The sequence below is a fragment of the Dermochelys coriacea genome, chromosome 12 (genome assembly GCF_009764565.3).
Source record: "Dermochelys coriacea isolate rDerCor1 chromosome 12, rDerCor1.pri.v4, whole genome shotgun sequence".
Taxonomy (NCBI): domain Eukaryota; kingdom Metazoa; phylum Chordata; order Testudines; family Dermochelyidae; genus Dermochelys; species Dermochelys coriacea.
Window position 1 is genome coordinate 1,540,491 of NC_050079.1, and position 19,999 is coordinate 1,560,489.

The 19,999-nt window shown below is 47.8% G+C and overlaps 1 protein-coding gene across 1 annotated transcript in view; it reads left to right on the forward strand.

Annotated features, from left to right (window-relative positions):
* The first annotated feature begins 2,444 nt into the window (after positions 1–2,444).
* Positions 2,445–19,999, forward strand: part of MLKL (mixed lineage kinase domain like pseudokinase) — a 28,243-nt gene continuing 10,688 nt past the window's right edge. Inside the window, exons 1-7 of the mRNA XM_038368444.2 lie at positions 2,445–2,573; positions 4,822–5,280; positions 7,247–7,363; positions 10,475–10,667; positions 12,392–12,489; positions 16,657–16,792; positions 18,409–18,493. Of these exons, the coding sequence (XP_038224372.1) occupies positions 4,824–5,280; positions 7,247–7,363; positions 10,475–10,667; positions 12,392–12,489; positions 16,657–16,792; positions 18,409–18,493 (1,086 nt within the window). The 5' untranslated portion in view covers positions 2,445–2,573; positions 4,822–4,823. The remainder of the gene's footprint in view (positions 2,574–4,821; positions 5,281–7,246; positions 7,364–10,474; positions 10,668–12,391; positions 12,490–16,656; positions 16,793–18,408; positions 18,494–19,999) is intronic.

A 19,999-nucleotide genomic window follows, 5' to 3' on the forward strand; every position in this document is an offset into this window, starting at 1 on the left:
ACTCCAATAGCCATACTGTTTATAACGTAGGAGAGCCTCAGAATCCAGCATCTGGCCTCCTACCTGGGAATGATTAACTACCTCTCTCAGACTCGCCCTGGGCTCTGCCAGCCTTATATAGAGCTTGCTCCTGGAAAGTCCTGAAACGTGTGCTCAAGTCCACCCCTTTTCAGGACAGCAACTAAGCCCAAAAGTGCTTAAAGAGTGTCCTGAATAGGGGTGGTTTCCTCAGCTGGGAACCAGAGTTCCCCAGGCAGGTTAATGGACAGGATCTCAGCAGACAGCAGGAGTGTGTGTGTTGCACAGAGAATTACTGGATTTTGTTTCTTTCTTTTTAATAATTTGCTCATTACATCTTTAACCACTACATCGTACAGCACATGCAGACGAGGACCAGTGAGACAGCTCAGTGGTCACCTATGGAGGCTGCTACTGTAGGCTGGGACTCACTTTGCACTCAACTGTAGCATTTCACAACTTGGGACCTGGAATCAGGGCCTGCAGCAGAGCCAGTCTCTGAGCAACATAATGAGCGCAGCTGGCCGGTCGGAGTCTGCCTGATTGGTTGGATGAGGCAGCAGACCGGCTCTTACGCCCAGCAGCAGCAGCCATTCAGTGGCTGCTCAAAGCATTTACTCATGGCTGTGAGAGTGCCTGAGTTTGCTTGTTCCTGGCCTTGCTTCTGCCTCAACCTTAGCCCTGCCTTGCCTCACTCCAGGTAACTCAGGCCTGAGCCTCGGCTTTGACTCCTGACTTCCAGTGTTGGCTTTGACCCTGGCTCCGATTCTTGGCTACGTGCTTTGACCACTGAACCTGACCTTCTCTACTGTCAGCCATAGTCCCTTTAAAAGGGATGAGCTCAGGTCACGTGTGTCAGGAATTGGTTTCTGCTGAGAACTGGGTTCCTGGTGCAACCAGTAAAGGCATGTTTATTGGTTCTGTAGGAGCAACCTCTTTCTTATGCACTAGCTACAACAAACGTAAGAGTAGGGTCTAGCAAGTTTCCTTTCCGCTGTATTTTTGTGGACTGGAGGGTTGCCAGGTATTCAACCTACTTCTTGGCAGGGCAAAGCAACACAGCTGTGAGCAGCTCGGCACTTTCGAAAGTCATGCTGTGTAGCTAGTTGCCTGAATCCTAAGGCTTCCAAGTTCGACCCCTTGGGCCTGGGATGACTGTTGCCAATGCCAAGTGTTCAAAAATCATGAGTCCTACCCCCAAAATAAGAGGATTGGTTTAAAAAACTATGAGATTTTCGGAAGTGATTAATTTGAGGTTGACTGTCCTTGCTCCTGAGTGAGGTGGAAGCTCTGGAAAATCCCATGCACTATGTTTGTGGATGTAACTTTCCTGTTACCATCTCTCATGTCAGGAGTGTGGTCCTCTTTGGCTGTTTGCCCACTTGCTTTCCAAGCAGTCAGTCCAGACATGCTGCCTGTAGCCAATGCTCAGTGTGGATCTAGAGAAGTGCAGGGACACACTGAAATTTCATTTGTTCAGAACAAACATGCAGAACTATGACAACTTCAAATGCATGTCATATGTCTTTTGATAGCGGCCAAGCCACTTCAGATCCAGTGTGCCCTGTAGGTCAGAAGCTGATATCTGTGCTTGTATAGGGTTGTCTCTTCACCCACAAATAGGCTGCTGAAGTCAGTGGCATTACCTGTGCATTAAGCTGCTACTCAACATGAGTAAAGGGATCAGAATCTGGCCCTATGTTTTTGTCCAGGGTCTGGGAGCCCGTTTAAACCAGCCCACTTCAAGACTTACCCACATCTTTCACCCCTCAGTGTCCAATAGCAAAGCAGCCCAAGAGATGGAGGATCTGTTGAAGAGAATATTCACAGCAGCACCTCCTCTGCTACCCTCCCTCTGGCACAGGGCACCATTGTGTCTCGCTGATTATCTGCTGCTGCTGGATCAGTCTTCAGGGGCCATTGGTAACTGGCCCAAAGTCTGCTCTAATTTACCCTGGAAACTGACCCAGTGTCTAGAAGCTCCAGAACTGGAGAGGCACTGAGATGGCTTAAAATCAATCTTTGCCCACCCCCACAATACTTGCACCGGATGCTCCTTGACTGATCTGGTGAATCCTGCCCCCCTAGTGTTTACAGAAGTTTAAAATGACATTAAGCTACATCAGAACATGCTATAGCTCATAGAGAGGGGCTGATCTCTCTGGAGAGTTTGGGTCTCTTGGCCACTAACTAGGTCCTTGTTAAATTTAGCTTTCCCTCCTGCATTATTTCTTACTGCGCTCTTTTATTTAAAAATAACGAACAAGTGATGTGATCTGTCCTGTCCCTTTTCTCTTGAGGGCCAGAGCGAGAAAAGCCACAGACAATTTCCTGCATGAAAAGAAAAGCCACTAGCTTCCGTCCAACGCAGAGATGGCTGTAAGAGAGGAAACAGATTTGCAGAATTGCATAATCCTGAACTTTCATCAGGGAGGAGGGGCCAAACTGGGAAAGAGACAAGCAGAGGGATTTTCTCAAAAGTTTACTATGATACTTGGTAGGTCTCTCGGACAAAAGAAGGGATCAAGGACAGAAATAGCTTGGCAGACGATCAGGTAAGTTTGTCTGTTTGATTGCTACACTAAAGAGAGGAAGAAGCTTTGAGCTGGGAAGTGCCAGGCTGATCTCTGAAGGGAAGAGAAACTGGTTACAATGTTAAAATGCTTTTGTTGAACTTCTGCCCTGACTGAGACACAAAGTATGGAGTTATTAGAGCCAGGCAGGCTCCTGGAATGGGCTACAGATGCTCCCAGACCGCTCTCTCTTTTCTGCCCAGCTTTAGAGGAGTCGTCTTCTGATTGCAACCCCTTTGGCTAGCCTCAAAAGTGAAAGAGAAGGCAGACAGGCAACAGAAAGGAAAGTACCCTGAAGGCTCCCTGGGATCCTGGTGAGCCGGTCCCTGTGGGTGGGCTCCGCACATGCAGATTTCTGTGGCCCATGTTTGCCTCGCTGACTGCAAGGATGGCTCAGAAAAGGGGTGGCTAAGCAGGGTCACACTGTGCCCTCAGCTGGCCAGCGGGGAGCAAAGCATTACTCATTTGTGACCGTATGGCCTGCTAGTGACAGATTTCACAGGGAATTCTTCCCACCAAGTGCACATTTGGCTGGGCGGAGGGGTGGGCTGGGTGGCAGCAAAGCAGGGCCTCTGATAGAAGGGCACGTGTGGTCTATTTGTTTTGATGATGGGCCAGTCCCTGAGGTCTTTATTCTGTACTGACTCAAGCCAAACAGCCGCTGACTCCACGGTGAGTTTCACCTGAGTAAAGGCTGAATTACATAAATAAGTGGGGAGCTCAGATTGGGACAAATCAGACCAGACTCTCAGCTAGTTTAAATCAGCATAATTTGATTGAAACCAATGCTGATTTACACCAGCTGAGGATCTGGCCCTTGGAGACTATTTTTGCTTTGAACAATGAAAGATAAAGTCATCCTGCAGTAAGTCACACAGCAAGCAGGGTGTGCAGCATCATGGAAGGAATGTCCAAGGCACAGCAAATGTGTCTGTCTTGAGATGAAGTGAGCTGTAGCTCACGAAAGCTTATGCTCAAATAAATTTGTTAGTCTCTAAGGTGCCACAAGTACTGCTTTTCTTTTTGCAAATACAGACTAACACGGCTGCTACTCTGAAACCTGTCTTGAGAACGTAATTCAGTAACCTTGACACCGCATTGGTGTAGCATAGTGTCAGCTATAGAGTACAATGCATTCACGTGTTAATTAACAGCCTTCCTACAGAGAGCATATTTTCTAGCAGCAGCGCAAAACATGGTGAGAAATGACAGAATATATTACACGATTTCTAAAACGCAACTGCGTGAAGATGTATGGTAAATAAAGTAAAGTGCCCTGTTATAAGAAGAATAAGGGAGGGAGGGAGAGATATAAAACACATATGCTAGGCAAAGGTATTTTCAGAGTCTGTTGTAAAAGTCTATGAGGGATGGGCAGATCGGTCTGGAAAAACATAAATATCAGAAGCCCTTTCACCACTTCTAATCTCTGGGGCCTGATTTTTAGAATTGTGCTTGCAAAAAGTGTGATTCTCTCTCTCTCTCTCTTTGTATGTATAGACATGCCAATGTGGTAACTGCACAGTATACCCAATCCTGGCCCTTGTCCAGTTCTGCATCTAAGGTTCTGAAATATTTGGACACATCTTTGGCCCTTGCAATTCCTGCACAGGGCTTCTACTACCAGCCTCAGAAAGGTTGGGTGGCTCACACTAAATTGGCACAAGAAGCTGACTGCTTACGTGCTCATCCAAAATGAACCCTAGCTGCGAACCTGGGGTGAAAGTCATCCCTATGGCAGAAAACCTGCACAAGCCCATGGCACCCTCAGGACTTAAGTTGGACTTAAGCAGAACACTGGGGCTTAGTGCTAGCCCTCTGCATAGGCCTGAATTTCAGCTCCCTGGGAGGTTCATCTGTCACTAGTCAGTGAGGCAGAGGTACAGGGATGCTGTCCCACATGGCAGAGATTGCAGAGGAAAAGGCTCTTGCACCTAAAGGTAGGAAGGGACTGAGAGGGGATTTATCTAATATAAATCCTATCACTTCAAAACAAAAGCAATAAAGGAAAATAACATCCCCTTCCCATGCCAAAGGGGTGGTGGATTCGCCATCACTGGCCATTTTTAAATCAAGGTTGGATGGAGGCTCTAGCTTAAACAGCAGCTATTAGGGGGTAGGCCTATGGGATACAGCAGGTCACAGCAGATGGTCATAATGGTCTCGGGAGCTAGGAATCCCCAGCACAGGGAGTGCCATGTTACTGATAGATGAATCCCATTCCTTTCAGATATGGAGGTAGTGGAGAAGGTCCTGAGCGTGGCCCACATCATCTATGCCCAGTGCGAACAAGTGAAGTGCTGTAAGCACCAGTGCCGCCGTCTCGTGTACCGCATTCACATCCTGCTGAGGCCTGTGGAGGTCCTCAGGGCACAGCCTCCGAAACAAATCTCCTCCCAGGTAGAAGAGACGCTGCAGCAGCTGCTGGAGACCTTGGAGAAGGCCCAGGAGCTGGTGAAGAAGTACAGCCAGACGAACTGGCTGCAGAAGTTCCTGAAAGCCAGCGATGTCGTGGAGGGGTTTGCGCGAGTGAACGAGTGCCTTGGGGATGCTGCTCAAGGGCTCTCCCTCCTGCTGCAGGCTGAGAATAAACAGTCCTTTCTCGAGACCTTTCAGCGAGACACCTGCAGCAGGGAGGACAGCCAGGACACCAAGGATGACAAAGCCCTCTGGGAGGAGCTGCTCACAAGTGAATATGCATTTTTAAGACTCTCATGTACCTTACAATTGGGAATTAGCTGGGATGGCTGGAGCCAGCATGTCTGGCTCCACTTCCCCTGGCTGCTGCAAGTTTCAGCTTTGGTCCAAGGGTTGCACATTCAAACAGGAACAGGCTAAACCTACAAGGGACCCGGATCAATGATGTGCCATTTGTGTCACAATGTCGTGATGTTGGCTGATGCAGTTCTACCACTTCTGTGAGCCCTTCAAGAACACAGGACCCAGACCTATTCCTCTACCCCTGATCCAACTGTACCAGCAGGTCTATTGGCAGGCTAGAGGGCACCGGCACCTACTACACAGGGCACTTGTGTGACCGCTGCTGGAATCTTGTGTCCAGTTCTAGTGCCAAACAACTGAAGAAGGATGTTGATAAATTGCAGAGGGGTCAGAGAAAAGCCACAAGAATGATTAAAGGATTAGAAAACCTGCCTGATAGTGATAGACTCAAGGAGCTCAATCTGTGTACCTTATCAAATAGAAAGTTAAGGGATGACTTGATTATCATCTATAAGTACCTACATGGGGAACAAATATTTAATAATGGGCTCTTCAGTCCAGCAGAGAAAGGTCTAACACAATCCAATGGTTGGGAGTTGAATCCAGACAAATTCAAACTGGAAATAAGGAGTTAATTAAGCGAGACTAATTAACCATTGGAACAATTTACCAGGGGTCGTGGTGGATTCTCCATCAGACAATTTTAAAACCAAGATGGCATGTTTCCCTAAAAGATCTGCCCTAGGGATTATTGTGGGGCAGGTCTCTCGCCGGTGCTCGAAAGGGGATCAGAGTAGATGATCACAATGGTCCCTCCTGGCCTTGGAATCTCTGAAACTAAGAGAAACTTCAGGGCTCTGGCTTCTCTGAAGTGATACATTCCAGGTCCAGAAAGGGCTGGAGTGGTCGGAGGGACAGCGCTAGAGTTGTGACCTTGCAGCCACAGATTCAGGTTTCAAAGTAGCAAAATAATGGCCCACAAGGAGGAGGTGTTTGTTCGATGTGAACCAGGATGTGACTGGTGCTGGTGGGTGGGATTTTCACAAACGTCTATGTAACCTAGGAGATCCAAGTCCCATTGACTTTCAGTGGACTCCTAAGTTACAAAAGTGCGACTAAAAATGCCACCCTCAAACCTTCCAAAAGATATTGGGGGCTGGCAGCATTCTAAGACCTGACACAGCGATGGAGGGGGTGATAGCTGCCTTGTACAGCACGGTTCTACTCTGAAAAGCAATGATGAAAAAATGGCCCCTTCACACTCAGCAGATCTGCTGCCAGGTTATTGTGCTGACAATGATATGTTCTTCTGCTTTTTACTCCTGCGTTGGCCCTGCTGAGTCAACACAGCTATGGGAGAGGGAGCTGTAGTTGATTCCTTCTTCTGCATCAGTGCTTAGGTACCATGGGGATAGGTGTCTGAGAAAATGGATAGATCCACTGCATTATTTACTATGTCCCAGTCAGTTACACTGACGACAATTGGGCTGAGACAAGTGTTGCTGAGATCCTAATTTGGCCGGCAGGACTTTGAGTCTCAGTGTTGACATGGAAGAAGGGAAGAGTCTAGCGTGACTCTCAGATCCAAGTTTGCAGGTCAGATGTTTTCCCCTTGTACACTAAGCACACTGGCTCTGGAGTTGCTAAGAGAAAATAAACAAGGAGCCTGGCAGGGCCATTCTCATGGAGTCACTTTTCAGAGCAGAACTGCATTTTAAGCCGGGTAAAAAATTAACAGCATGAAAGGCCAGTCCCACTAAACCTCTCTGGCAGCCCACACAGCCCAATCTCAGGGCACACTCAGTCAGTCCCCTGGTGCCCAGACCATGTTGAAGGGTTATATGCCATGCAACAAATCCCAACAGTGCTCAACAAACATCCATCCCACAAGTTCCTTTAATGACCTTGACTTTCTGCTTCTTCCTTTCCCCTAGGAAGTACAGAGACCAAAGATGCAGTGGATAATGTCCATAATGATGTCAGACATGTGGGAACAAAGGTGGAGGATGTGGGAAGCAGGGTGGAAGAAGTTCGCCAAATGATGCAAAAGTGTAAGTTACCATCAGGCCTCTCTCCCCTCCAGCATATCCCTCCCAGGGCAAGGGTGGACTGTGAACTGCTGACAATGAATAATCATCCTCCAGGCTCAGGATAAGCAAGTTCACGGGAGGGATTTGCAGTCCTGATGGATTGGATTAAGAATAGGTGGAGTACTTGGTGCCTCCTTTCAAGTTCTGCTCTGCTTCCCATGTTGCTGCTCCTTATTTACCTTGTCACACCTGCAAAACCCCACACAACATCCATCCAGGGTCCTCATCCTCCCCACAGCAGAAGTCTTCCCCAGAGGGGTTACCTTGGTGTGGAATGGGAGGGAAGGAATCCTTAAAGGCTAGATCTCTCCATTGCGAAAAAGCATCTCTGTGCTGCCTTTGCATCCCTCCCCACCATCCCTTCCAGGAGGGCAGGGCTGAACCACCTTCAAGGAGTTTCAGTACTGCTCACGTGCTGGCCACCCTGAGTTGTCAATGATGTGACTTCAGTCTGCTCCTTTATGTCTTGTAAGCGCTAAGAGCCAGACATAAGCAGACTCAGCAATTCCCACCTGGCAGGGCACAGCGTCACCCCCAGGCTATTAGGCTAGCTCCCAAGACCCAGCTCCTGCAATATAGTTCTGGTACCTTCTTGATATTGGGGATTAGTGACTAATGGTAGGAGAGAAAGTGGGAATAGATGTGCTTTTAATGATAGCAGGAGTAATAGAAATGGGATGAAATCTGATAGTCCAAAGTGCAAGATCATGCACTTAGGGACTAACAACATGAATTATTGCTATAAGCAGGGGACATATCAGTTGGAAGTGACAGAGGAGGAGAAAGACCTGGGTGTATGGGTTGATCACAGGGTGACTATAAGCTGCCAATGTGAAGCGCTGTAAAAAAAGGCTAAATCAATCCTAGGATGCATCAGGCAAGGTATTTCCAGGAGAGACAGGGAAGTGTTATTGCCATTATACAAGGCATTGATGAGACCTCACCTGGAATACTGTGTGCAGTTCTGGTCTCCCATGCTTAAGAAAGATGAATTCAAACTGGAAGGGGAGGAGAGAAGAGCTACTATGATGATCTGAGGAATGGAAAACCTACCTTAAGGGAGGAGACTCAAGGAGCTTGGTTTCTTTAGCCTAATAAAACAAAGGCAGAGGGGAGATATAATTTCTGTCTATAAATACATCAGATAGATAAATACTAGGGAGAGAGAGTAGTTATTTAACTTAAGGGTCAATGTTGGCACAAGAACAAATGGATATAAAGTGTCCATCAACAAGTTTAGGCTTGAAATTAGACAAAGGTTTGTTACCATCAGAGGAGTGAGGTTCTGGAACAGCCTCCCACGGTGGGGGCAAAGAACCTAGCTTGTTTCAAGGCTCAGCTTGATAAATTTATGGAGAGGATGGTGTGATGAGACTGCCTACAATGTGGCATATGGCCCATTCACTATTGCTGTTAGCAAATATCTCCAAGGGTAGGAGATGGGACACTAGATGGGGCAGGCTCTGCGTTACTACAGCAAATTTTTTCCCAGGTGTCTGGCTGGTGGATCTCAACAACATGCTCAGGGTCTAACTGATTGTTATAACTGAGGTTGAGAAGGTATTTTCCCCGTGGTCAGATTGGCAGGGACGCTGGGGTGTTTTCACTTTCCTCTGCAGCATGGGGCACGGGTCACTTGCTGGTTTGAACTAGAGTAAATTGTGGATTCTCTGTAACATGAAGTCTTTAAATCAAGATTTGTGGACTTCAGTCACTCAGCCAGAGGTTATGGGCCTGCAATGTCCAAGAGGGTAGACTAGGTGATCATAGAATCATAGAAGATTAGGGTTGGAAGAGACCTCAGGAGGTCATCTAGTCCAACCCCTGCTCAAAGCAGGACCAATCCCCAACTAAATCATCATGCCGGGCCTTAAAAACCTCTAAGGATGGAGATTCCACCACCTCCCTAGGTAACGCATTCCAGTGCTTCACCACCCTCCTAGTGAAATAGTGTTTCCTAGTATCCAACCTAGACCTCCCCCACTGCAACTTGAGACCATTGCTCCTTGTTCTGTCATCTGCCACCACTGAGAACAGCCGAGCTCCATACCTCTTCAGGTAGTTGAAGGCTGCTATCAAATCCCCCCCTCTCCCCACTCTTCTCTTCTTTAGACTAAACTAGCCCAGTTCCCTCAGCCTCTCCTTGTAAGTCATGTGCCCCAGCCCCCTGATCATTTTCGTTGCCCTCCACTGGACTCTCTCCCATTTGTCCACATCCTTTCTGTAGTGGGGGTAACAAACTAGATGCAATACTCCAGATGTGGCCTCACCAGTGCCGAATAGAGGGGAATAATCACTTCCTTCAATCTGCTGGCAGTGCTCCTACTAACGAAGCCCAATATGCCATAAGCCTTCTTGGCAACAAGGGCTCATTGCTGACTCCTAATGACTCATGATGGTCCCTTCTGGTCTTAAAGTCTCAGTCGATGAGATAAAGCCCTGAAATCTTATTGTGTAGGCCTTGTTCTCCATTATGGCACAGTTGCAACAAGCTGTAGGGAAGCCATATAGCAGCTGTATAGGACATGTGGAGCTCCCTCCCCCCACATTTGTTTATCCAGAGACAAATTATGACAGGCCATTGTGTCTCCAAACTAGGGACATATGTGGGAAGATGCCATTGAATCATTAAATCTGGATGCTGTGGTGATGAGCACGGTATAAAAAACTCGTTGGCTAGATTAGGTCAAGTGCCTCCATCCATACAATAAATTACGAAATAAGCAAGTTATTTCTCCTACAGGCTGGGAAGGCAGAGAGAGGCTCGGTCTGAACTTAGAAGTTAAAGCAGCATAGCTACATCAATCGGGGATGTGAGGGGGAAAACCTCACCTGACGACACAGCTATGCTGACAAAAACCCCAGTATAGACACAGCTATGCTTATGAAAGCTGTTATTGTCATTTGGGGAGGTGGTATTTCTACACCAGCAGAAAAACTCCTTCTGTCGTCGTACAGTGCATCAGCAAAAGGGAAGTGTGCTGGCATGGACTCCATAGCATAGCCAGAGGAAGAGATTTCTTACCAAGAGTATCATTTAACACCCCCTCTCTTTGTTTCCCTTTGTCCCAGTGCAGGACGCAGTCATGAAAAAGGACAATGCTGTTCCAAGAGAGGAAATTACTGAGATTAGGATGGAGGATCTCACTAAAACCTCATGGACCTTCCTGATGGAATCCAAAAGCCACACACTCTACAAAGGAGAATTCTACAAGTACCCTGTTGCCATCAAAGTCTTCAAAAACCCCGTGATCACCTCCACTGAGTGAGTTATTTAGCAAAATCCCAACAAGAATGTAACTACTGAGGAGGGGACTGCTGTCATCCTCTCCCTCAATCATTGAAAAAGGCCTTGACACTGAAGAAAGGGGGTTCTTCAGCAGGAAGACAAACTGGCCACTGACAAAGTAGCTTTGCTTTCTCCCTGTTGAAGTTGATAGCAACACACTGCTGCTTTCTGTGTGGGCCTGTCTGGTGTTATGCAGCACTGCACATATCCCAAAGCCCTTTACATAGCAGGGAAGGCAGAGTAAGAACCACAAAGATGAGGGAAACCAAAAGCAGCAATCTAACTATAGTAATTCAAACTGGAGTGGGAAAACTATAGCCCAAGGGCCATTTGGCCCTTCAGACGTTTTAATTCAGCCCTCGAGCTCCCGTCAAAGGGCAGGGTCCGGGGTTTGCCCTGCTCTGGCACTCCAGCCAGGGATCGGGGTCGGGGGCTTGCCCTGCTCCATGCGTGCCCTGCCTCCGCACAGCTCCTGCAAGCAGCAGCATGTCCCGCCTCTGGCCCCTATGCGTAGAAGCAGCCACTCCACTCCGCATGCTGCCCCTGCCCCCTCCTGCCTGCCTAACCTGTCAGTCTCAGCCCGGAGCACCCTCCTGCACCCCCAACCTCTCATCCCCAGCCCCACCCCAGAGCCCGCACCCCAACCCCCTGCTCCAGTCCTGATCCCCCTCCTGTCTGTCGAACCCGTCAGTCCCAGCCCGGAGCACCCTCTTGCATCCCCAATCTCTCATCCCCAGTCCCACCCCAGAGCCCGCACCCCCAGCTGGAGCTCTCACCGTCTCCTGCACCCCAATTTTGTGAGCATTCATGGCCTGTCATACAATTTCCATACCCAGATGTGGCCCTCAGCCCAAAACGTTTGCCCACCCATGACTCAAACACTAGAATTTGTCCTGTGGGGAGAGGACATGTTGGGCAGGATCCTGGGGTTGTCTCCTAGTTTGCCTGGAAAATGCAATGGGATCTGATTCCCAAAAGTGCAGCTCCTGGAGATGGACACAAGGGACTTCACTGGAGTTTACACACAAACAGGGCATCCTCGTTGGACACAGAAGGCCCAAATTGACAGGCTGTGGGAGAATTTAGGCCCATTACTCCTTTTAACTTAGTTTTCCTTCCCCAGAGATCAGGCCCCAAGTACTCACCAGCTGACACATCCCAGCATTCCTTCTGCTGGTGCCATCACATCTGCCATTCATCTTCAGACATGGCGTCTTGCTATGATGGGGGCTGTGGGAGAGAGTTGTTTGTTTTCTTCCTCCCAATATTCAGAGGTTCTCTGCAGTTTTCAAGGAACACTGGTGGGTGAAGGGTATTGAAAAGAAAATGCTAGGGGAATGGAAGGGGCATTACTCCTCTCAAGCATGGACACCGGACTCCAGTGCCAATGAGTGATGGCTGCCACATTGCTAGCAAGGTGCATGCTGGGAAGTCTCACAGAGCAGGAAACCAGTGGTCTCCTTAGGTGGCTACTCTTTAGAGAACTATAAAGATAGCAAAATGCAGTTAATGAGGGATTTGTGTGCTTGCTCTCTGCTATACTTCAGGCTTGGGGAGGAAGCCTGGAATGGGGTTGGAGGCCATGTTACCAAGATTAGCCCCACCATTGGACTGTATTGGAGGAGGGGGTTCTCCCTGCCCTACCAGCTCTCACAGACCCACTCTGCCCAGAGGCCTGACTGCTCTACTGCCTGTTGCAGGAAGGTGAGAGAGATTTTCAGGAAGGAGATTGAAACCATGAAGAAGTTTGAGTCTCCGAACATCCTTCGTATGTACGGAATCTGCATCGATGAGAGCGGTAAGGGGCCCCGGTGTGGTGGGATCTCAGTCACTGACTCTCCACAGCAGGCTCCCATGTCACCTCTTTGCACCTAACTCCTAGCACAGCGTTTGTCACCCCTGCTGCTGCACAAGTGGAGGTGCCTGAAGGTACGAGTCCAGACATCAGCCCACACTTGTCACATCAAACATGACACAGCCACAGTCCGGATGGGTATGATGAGATATGGCCAAAGCTAGCCAACAGGGATGGAAGGCCCATGATGTAATACCACAGCTGGCATGGCCAAGAAAATACCTGAAGGAATAGGGCCCTGCTCTGGCCACCCCTTTCCACTCTCCGCAGGAATTCATGACTCCAGTAGTACATATCCAGCAAAATGGAGCTGAGCTGTGTCTGCTTTTCATTCCCCTAAGTGACATGGGGCCAGTCTGTGCATGAACCTTGCTCAGATTCCACAAGAAGGAAGACACTGGGAGCTGTCTCCTGCAGGAACAATGCAATGTTATTTTAAGTAACTAAACTATAGTACGGGCTAAGGAATGATCTTTAATGATTTTACCTTTTTCCCCTATCTAGGTTACTTTGTCTGCATTGAAGTTTTGAGACACAAACCAGTTCAGTGTATCTCTTATGAATGCACTAAAAGATTAAGCAAGTAGTTGGCAAACAAATATCAGTTTAAGCAACATGTCACTGGTTAATATAACTTATAATTATCCTAGCCTAATTTACAATGGTCAAATTAAGATTTTAATTGAGATAACGCACTGGTTCAATTTATCTGGTTCTCCAATTACTGCAATTAGTAATGAATTCATATTGAACAAGTTTAGAAAACAATTCTCTTAGGGTTTTAGAGGAAAGTTAAGGGGAGAGGCCATTCCCTTTTATTTAAGCCAGTTAGCTCAGAGCCTGTTACATGCCCTTAAGGAAGTACAGCTCTTAAACAGATTTGCCAGTAACTTCCTTCTCGAGCTGCTTTCTTCCATTAACTTCACTTTTCACAGAAACTACATCAAACTTTGGTTTATCTAGTCCAGTGGTTCTCAAACTGTGGGTCAGGATCCCAAAGTGGGTTGTGACCCCATTTTAATGGGGTCGCCAGGGCTTGCATTAGACTTGCTAGGACCCAGGGCAGAAGCTGAAGTCTGAACTGCATCCCCATCTGGGGTGGTGAGGCTCGGGCTGTGGGCCCCTCTCTCCTCACACCCAGGGAGGTGGGGCTCGGGCTCTGCTCCCCTCCACCCCCCAGGATCATGTAGTAACTTTGTTGTCAGAAGGGGGTTGCAGTGCAATGAAGTTTGAGAATGCCTGATCTAGTTTATTTCTCCTCCCCATTTTAACACAATTGCCTGCATCTTTCTGACAGCCAGGCACAGACACAGGATGATTGATAGAGTCCTACACTTGCAGCGGCTTTAGAACAACCCTGGTTTGGAGATCTCTTACTGTTTAAATAACAGCCTAAGGAATTTAGTGTCTACTTTGGGGGGCAGTTAAGTGATCTGCAAAGAGAGACGCACACACTCTAAAGGGTGAAGTGATTCAAGCCTCTCTGAATTGCTCCACAATGGTTTTCACACCTTTTACTTCTCAAACTCTTTAGCTCATGTGATTGGTCTTAGTTCGGAACAAAGTTGATTTTTACCAGTGGCTTTATCAATGATAAGATGTAACTTAGGAGCTCTTTCACATGCAGTGTGGCAAGTTTGGTCTTTTCTCTCTCTGAGTTGTACTTCAGGCTTGGAATCTTTCACTTCCCCTTCTCTAGATGGCCAATGCCAGGAAGAGAGCAGGATACAACTCCAAATGTCACTGGTGGTAAAGATAGTTACCCCCCCCCACACACACTTCTCTCTGCATAGTTAGCATTAGGTTTTGTGGGGCTCACTGAATCGCCTACTCTGCCACAGGGGACACTTTTGTCCAATCAGAGATTCCAGCATGTCCGCTGTAGCTCATCATGGACCAATAATTCAGTATCTTGATCTGAGGTCACAATAGAAGATTCCAGTCTGAGATGGACATTTTCTGGCAAAACCTGTTGAGATCCACAAGCAGATGCCCTCATTCTAAGCAGGACATGTGAGAGGCCAATGGGAGAAGGAGTTGGAAACAGACCTCCATTTAACGGAATAAGGCTATGTAAAATTATATATAATATAGTACTTTGCTAAATATAATTAAAGGTTCATCATCAATTACTCTTTCATGCATTTCCACTCATTCCTTGTGACCATAAGCATTCCAAGGGAAAAGGGACACTGGGGGGACCAAGTCCAGAGTGAGTGCATGGCCTGTAGCAGTGCCCTTTTACCTAAAATAAAAGCTGCTTTAGCATTCTTATTTATACTAAATGTCATTTAGCATTTGACCCAATAAAGTTGTATGAATATAGATGGAATATATGGGCCAAATATAGCCCAGTCACGGTCCAGCATTAAACAGGGTTAGACAAGGTTTGGGATACAGAGACCTCAGCCTGCTTAATACCATGGCAAACACACCATTAAAAATCCCTTGAACCTTTTTCTTAACAATACAGAAAAGAAGGAAAAACAGTTGAAGCCTCTGAAAAGCATTAAATAAGGGTTCTGTTGTAACAACATCCTTTGTTCCCTTTCCCTTTAGCTGGAGAGAGAAGGCAAAGCCCAGTGTTTGACAGTCCCTTAGAAGGTATCAAAGGTGGTAATAACTCTCGTGCTGGGGAAAAGAGAAGCAGTTACCTGTGATGGGCTGGAGCTGTTGTTGTTACAGTCTGATCCTGTGTCACCCTGGGTGCGGTTGGGATTCAGCTGGAGCCAGTAGGGTGGCGACGTCGTCTGGGTCCCTCTCTCTGGCCCGTCTGGGCAGGACATCGCTCAGGATCAGGCTGACAAAGGCTCCAAAGCCCAGGAAACAGTGGGGGTGGCAGCCATGGTGGTGAAGCTCACTCCAGTAGCCAAGTAGTGACCTCAGTTCTGGTCCATGGTCACTACGCTCCTTCACCCCAGTGCTCTCTTCTCTTGGGCCAGCCACAGCTGCAGTCTCTGAGCTCTACTGAGCACAGGGGCTGCTCCCTGCCAGCTACCTCTGGGGCTCAAGCCACCCCACAAGGGGCAGGGAGGAGGCAGCCCAATAGTTTCACTCTTATCCCCCTGCACCAGTCCATGAAGCTGGCTAGCCATGGAAGGGATCATACCTTCCCAAGAAGTGGCACAATGGGTATTCTTTACCTGCCTGGTGGGAAGTTCAGGAGGCACTGCTTCCCTGAGCACAATGCCTCCTTGTGCTCCCACTGGGTCAGTGCAGCTCCGTAACACCCCTACTCACAGCTATAAGGCAGGTCTAGACCGAGGTAAATATGGATAATCAGTAAATTAAGGGGGCAGCTCAGCCTGTGTGGACTGTGCAGTGTGAATGGAGGTGGCAGAATCGGGCCCTTGATAAATTAGGAACGGGGAATTAAATGGCAGCATAAGAGATTAAAAAAGTGTGCTTTCAGGTTTTTGCACATGCCCTCAGGCCCTGACACATCATGTTTACTGGGGTCCCACCCTCTCCCATTTCACTTTATTTTTACACAGATGTTACAAATGTTTTGGAGGCCTCCCAAGCTCGGGTTTTCGAAACAATCGTGCTCCCTTTTTCCCCCTCCTGTCAGCCCGGCCTGTGCAATCAATAATTTGTGGAGGCTTTTTAGCGATAGCAATATTAACTCCCTTCATTAGCTACCTGGGGCAGTTCTGACTGCTTATCAGGTGGCCATGTGTAAACCTTACAAAAAATTCTTCCCAGTTACATCTAGCACCTCCAGGGAAGTCACTGGGGTTGCATGGGTGCAGGAGTCAGGTCTGGTCTCTTGGGAGTGGACAACAGAGGATTGATCACTTGGTGATTGTCTGTTTTGCTCATTCCCTCTGAAGCACCTGGCATTGGCCACTGTTGGAAGACAGCATGCTGAACAAGATGGACCATTAATCTGACTAGTATGGCCATTCTTATATTTCTTATTGCCCACAATGTGGGCACATCAAAGGGCCTTAAGAACTGTCACTCCTGAATCTCCTGACAATGCTTGATTTGAACTGTGCAGAGTTAAAGTTGCGTTAACCAGGATTCTGAATTTCTAATGGAGAATGAAGTAAGCATGTGAGTTGCCTCAGCTCAGGTCAACATTCACTGGGCTTCTGTTCTGATCAGGTTCGAGCCCTTGTTTCTCCATTGTCATGGAGTACTGTGAAAAGGGGACCCTGCGGGACGTGCTGACAAGGAAACCCCAGCTCCCCTGGGAGACTCGCATTCGGATGGCGCTGGATGCGGCCAGAGGCCTATACAGGTATGTCATGGGGCCAGTGGCCCTTTAGAAGAATCAGAGCACAGCTGGCCCATGATGACCCGATGGGCTGCACCTGGGAGCAATCAGATGCTCATGGGAGTGCTCTTTACTTAATTAGAATTGAAACAGCTGAATTAGGAGAAAGTAAAGGAGGACTTGTGGCACCTTAGAGACTAACAAATTTATTTGAGCATAAGCTTTCGTGAGCTACAGCTTACTTCATCGGTCACGAAAGCTTATGCTCAAAAAAATTTGTTAGTCTCTAACGTGCCACAAGTACTCCTTTTCTTTTTACAAATATAGACTAACAGCTGCTACTCTGAAACCTGAATTAGGAGGAGGCTATGACAGTATAAAAAGGAAATTGCTAGTGGGAAAGGAATCTGTCCCTGACAGTCTGTACCTAGCTCTGGGAAGGGAGTGGGACGGCTGAAGGGTAGGCTGTAAAAGGAAAGAGACCCCCTAGAGCAGGGGTTCTCAGACTGAGGGTCAGGGACTCCTCAGGGGGTCGTGAGGTTATTACATGGGGGGTCACGGGCTCTCAACCTCCACCCCAAACCCTGATTTGCCTCCAGCATTTATAATGGTGTTAAATATATAAAAAGGTGTTTTTAATTTATAAGGGGGGTCACACTCAGAGACTTGCTATGTGAAAGGGGTCACCAGTGAAAAAGTTGAGAGCCACTGCCCTAGAGCGAGGCTAGTTACTGAGAAGTTAGTGCTCTGAGGAAGAGTAGCTAAACCAGAGACTAAACCCCAGCATGGGCAGAACCAGAGCAATGGAGTCTGAGAGACAAGAGGGATGTCTGGCAAATGACTGGTCAGAAGAGGCAAAAGACTCTGGTAAGGAAGAAACAAAGCTTTGGACTATTCTCTGATGTTGGCTCAATGGTTGTGGGTAAATGAAGATTCCCCTGAATAAGGGAGAGGCAAAGACTGATTTATTTACATGATAAAAAGGGGAAACGGAAGTATGGCATGGCATCTAAGTCTGTGACAAGGTACCAAGCATGACTTAAGACAAATGAATTCATTTTCTGATGTCCCACTATATGCCTGAATTGGTCTCGTCTATAGGAGAGCAAGGGTGGATGGGGTGTAGGTACCGTGGTTAAAGTCACCCTCACCATCCACAAAGCCCATGACATCAAAACAGGCAGTGGGAGAAGTGATGGGAGGCGGGGTTTAGATAAGAAAGTGTCCAGATGTTGACGCCCTTAGCTTGCAAATCTGGCCTGAAGCCTGGTAGAAAAAGCCTTTCTCCTGAGATACCTGGTGCTGCTGCTTCCAGAACATCTGCTTCCAGAACATCACTAGATCATTAGGACTACTGCCCAGTAACAGACAGGTTACTGCCTACTGGTCCTAGGCAGCTCTGACAATGGCATTTGCTGGCTTGCCACTTTACAGGCAAAAAATGATTGTCTTGTAGCCATTGGAAAGTCTGATTTGTGGCTGTTGTCCCAGAATAACTGGGCACACCAGGAGTGGCTTCTGAATGCTCAATAGCGTCCAAAGGTCCGTCCTTGTCACAGTTCTGGGTGGGAGCAGAGGGAGGGAAGGTGGCAATGGATCCATTGCTAATGCTTTTTGCTCTTGGTTCTGACTGGCTGCAGGTTGCACCAGACGGGGGAGAAGTCTAAATTGCATGGATGCATCAATAGTACCAAGTTTTTGGTTGCTAAAGGTTACTGTGTGAAGGTAAGAGCTGTCTTGTGAGAAGACTTTTTGAGAGGTTTGAAAGCTTTTGTGGCTATCTAGTCCATCTCACCTTCCTTCCCTGCCTCCCTGAAGGATGCCATGGCCTCCAGAGTAACACCTCAAGCATCTACTCTTTCAGTGCTAATTTACTATGCAGCTGGGACACCTGAATTATAAGGCCAAAACCCCTACCATTACACAATCTTCCTCCCCACCCCCCTTAAAACCTCTTCCCCTTTCCAGCCCTCCTTCCAGGACAGTATGAGCAGCACAGGAGTCCATGTTTGTTTATTTAGATGTTAACTTCAGGCTGTTCTACACAGTCCCAAAAATTTTAACACGCAGATGCTTTTTATATTGAAAATGCACTGCTGCATTGCAGACTCTGACAGGGAATTCCCTCTTGACTTTAATGGGAATATTGGATGAACATCATCTCTGAAAAGCCAGCTACGTTATTAGTTATTACTGTAGCGCATAGGAGCCCTTCTTGTGGATCAGGATTCCTCGTGCTAGGTGCTGTACAAACACAGAACAAAAGGGTGGCCCCAGCCCCACACTTATGTAGCTACTGTGACGGGGCAAGTGGGAGATAGATATATTAGCTCCAGGCTAAACAAATCCCTGGTACCAGGATAAGTGAAATGTCAATTAAGACATCTGGGGCCAATTAAGAACTTTCCAGAAGGCAGGAAGAGGGCTAGGTTAATTGGGACACCTGAAGCCAGTCAGGGGCTGGCTGAAACTAGTTAAAAGCCTCCCAGTCAGTCAGGTGGGTGGGCATGTCAGGAGCTGTGGGAGGAAGTTGCGCTGTTGGAGAGACTGAGCAGTACGCACCATATCAGGCACAAGGAAGGAGGCCCTGAGGGAAGGGTGAAGTGGAGCTTGAGGAAGTGAGGGCTGCTGTGGGGGAAGTAGCCCAGGGAATTGTACATGTCATGTTTCTAAAAGGTCAGCTACCATAGCTGATACTATTAGAGTCCCTGGGCTGAAGCCCAGAGTAGAGGTGGGCCCAAGCTCCACCCCCCCAACTTTTGCCCCCTGATTAATCACTGAGACTGGGAGACAACAGAGACTGTGCAAGGAAGGATAACTTCTCCTCACCTCCCTCGCTGGCTTATGATGAAAATGGCTCAGTAGACTGTGACCCTTGTCTCTAGAGAGAGAAGGGTTATGTGCAAGGCCACATTGAGCCTCTGAGGCTAGTGAAATCCGCCAGGAAACGTGGGACCTACGGAGGCAAGGACAGAGCTTTGTCACACTACCTAAATATGGATGTGGGTGTCTAGCTTTAAGTCCCCAGGTTTGCAAATATGAGCCTCAGTGAAAATGTTTCCATCAGCCCTTCATGCAGGGATAGTGGCTGATTAAAGACAAGTTGCCACAAGCAAGTTGAGGATGAATGGCATGAAGAAGAGGAGAAGCAGAATTGAGGAATGACAGAGTATTGTCATAACAACATGGGATCTTAAAACACACAGTACCCACCTCAGGGTATGTCTTCAC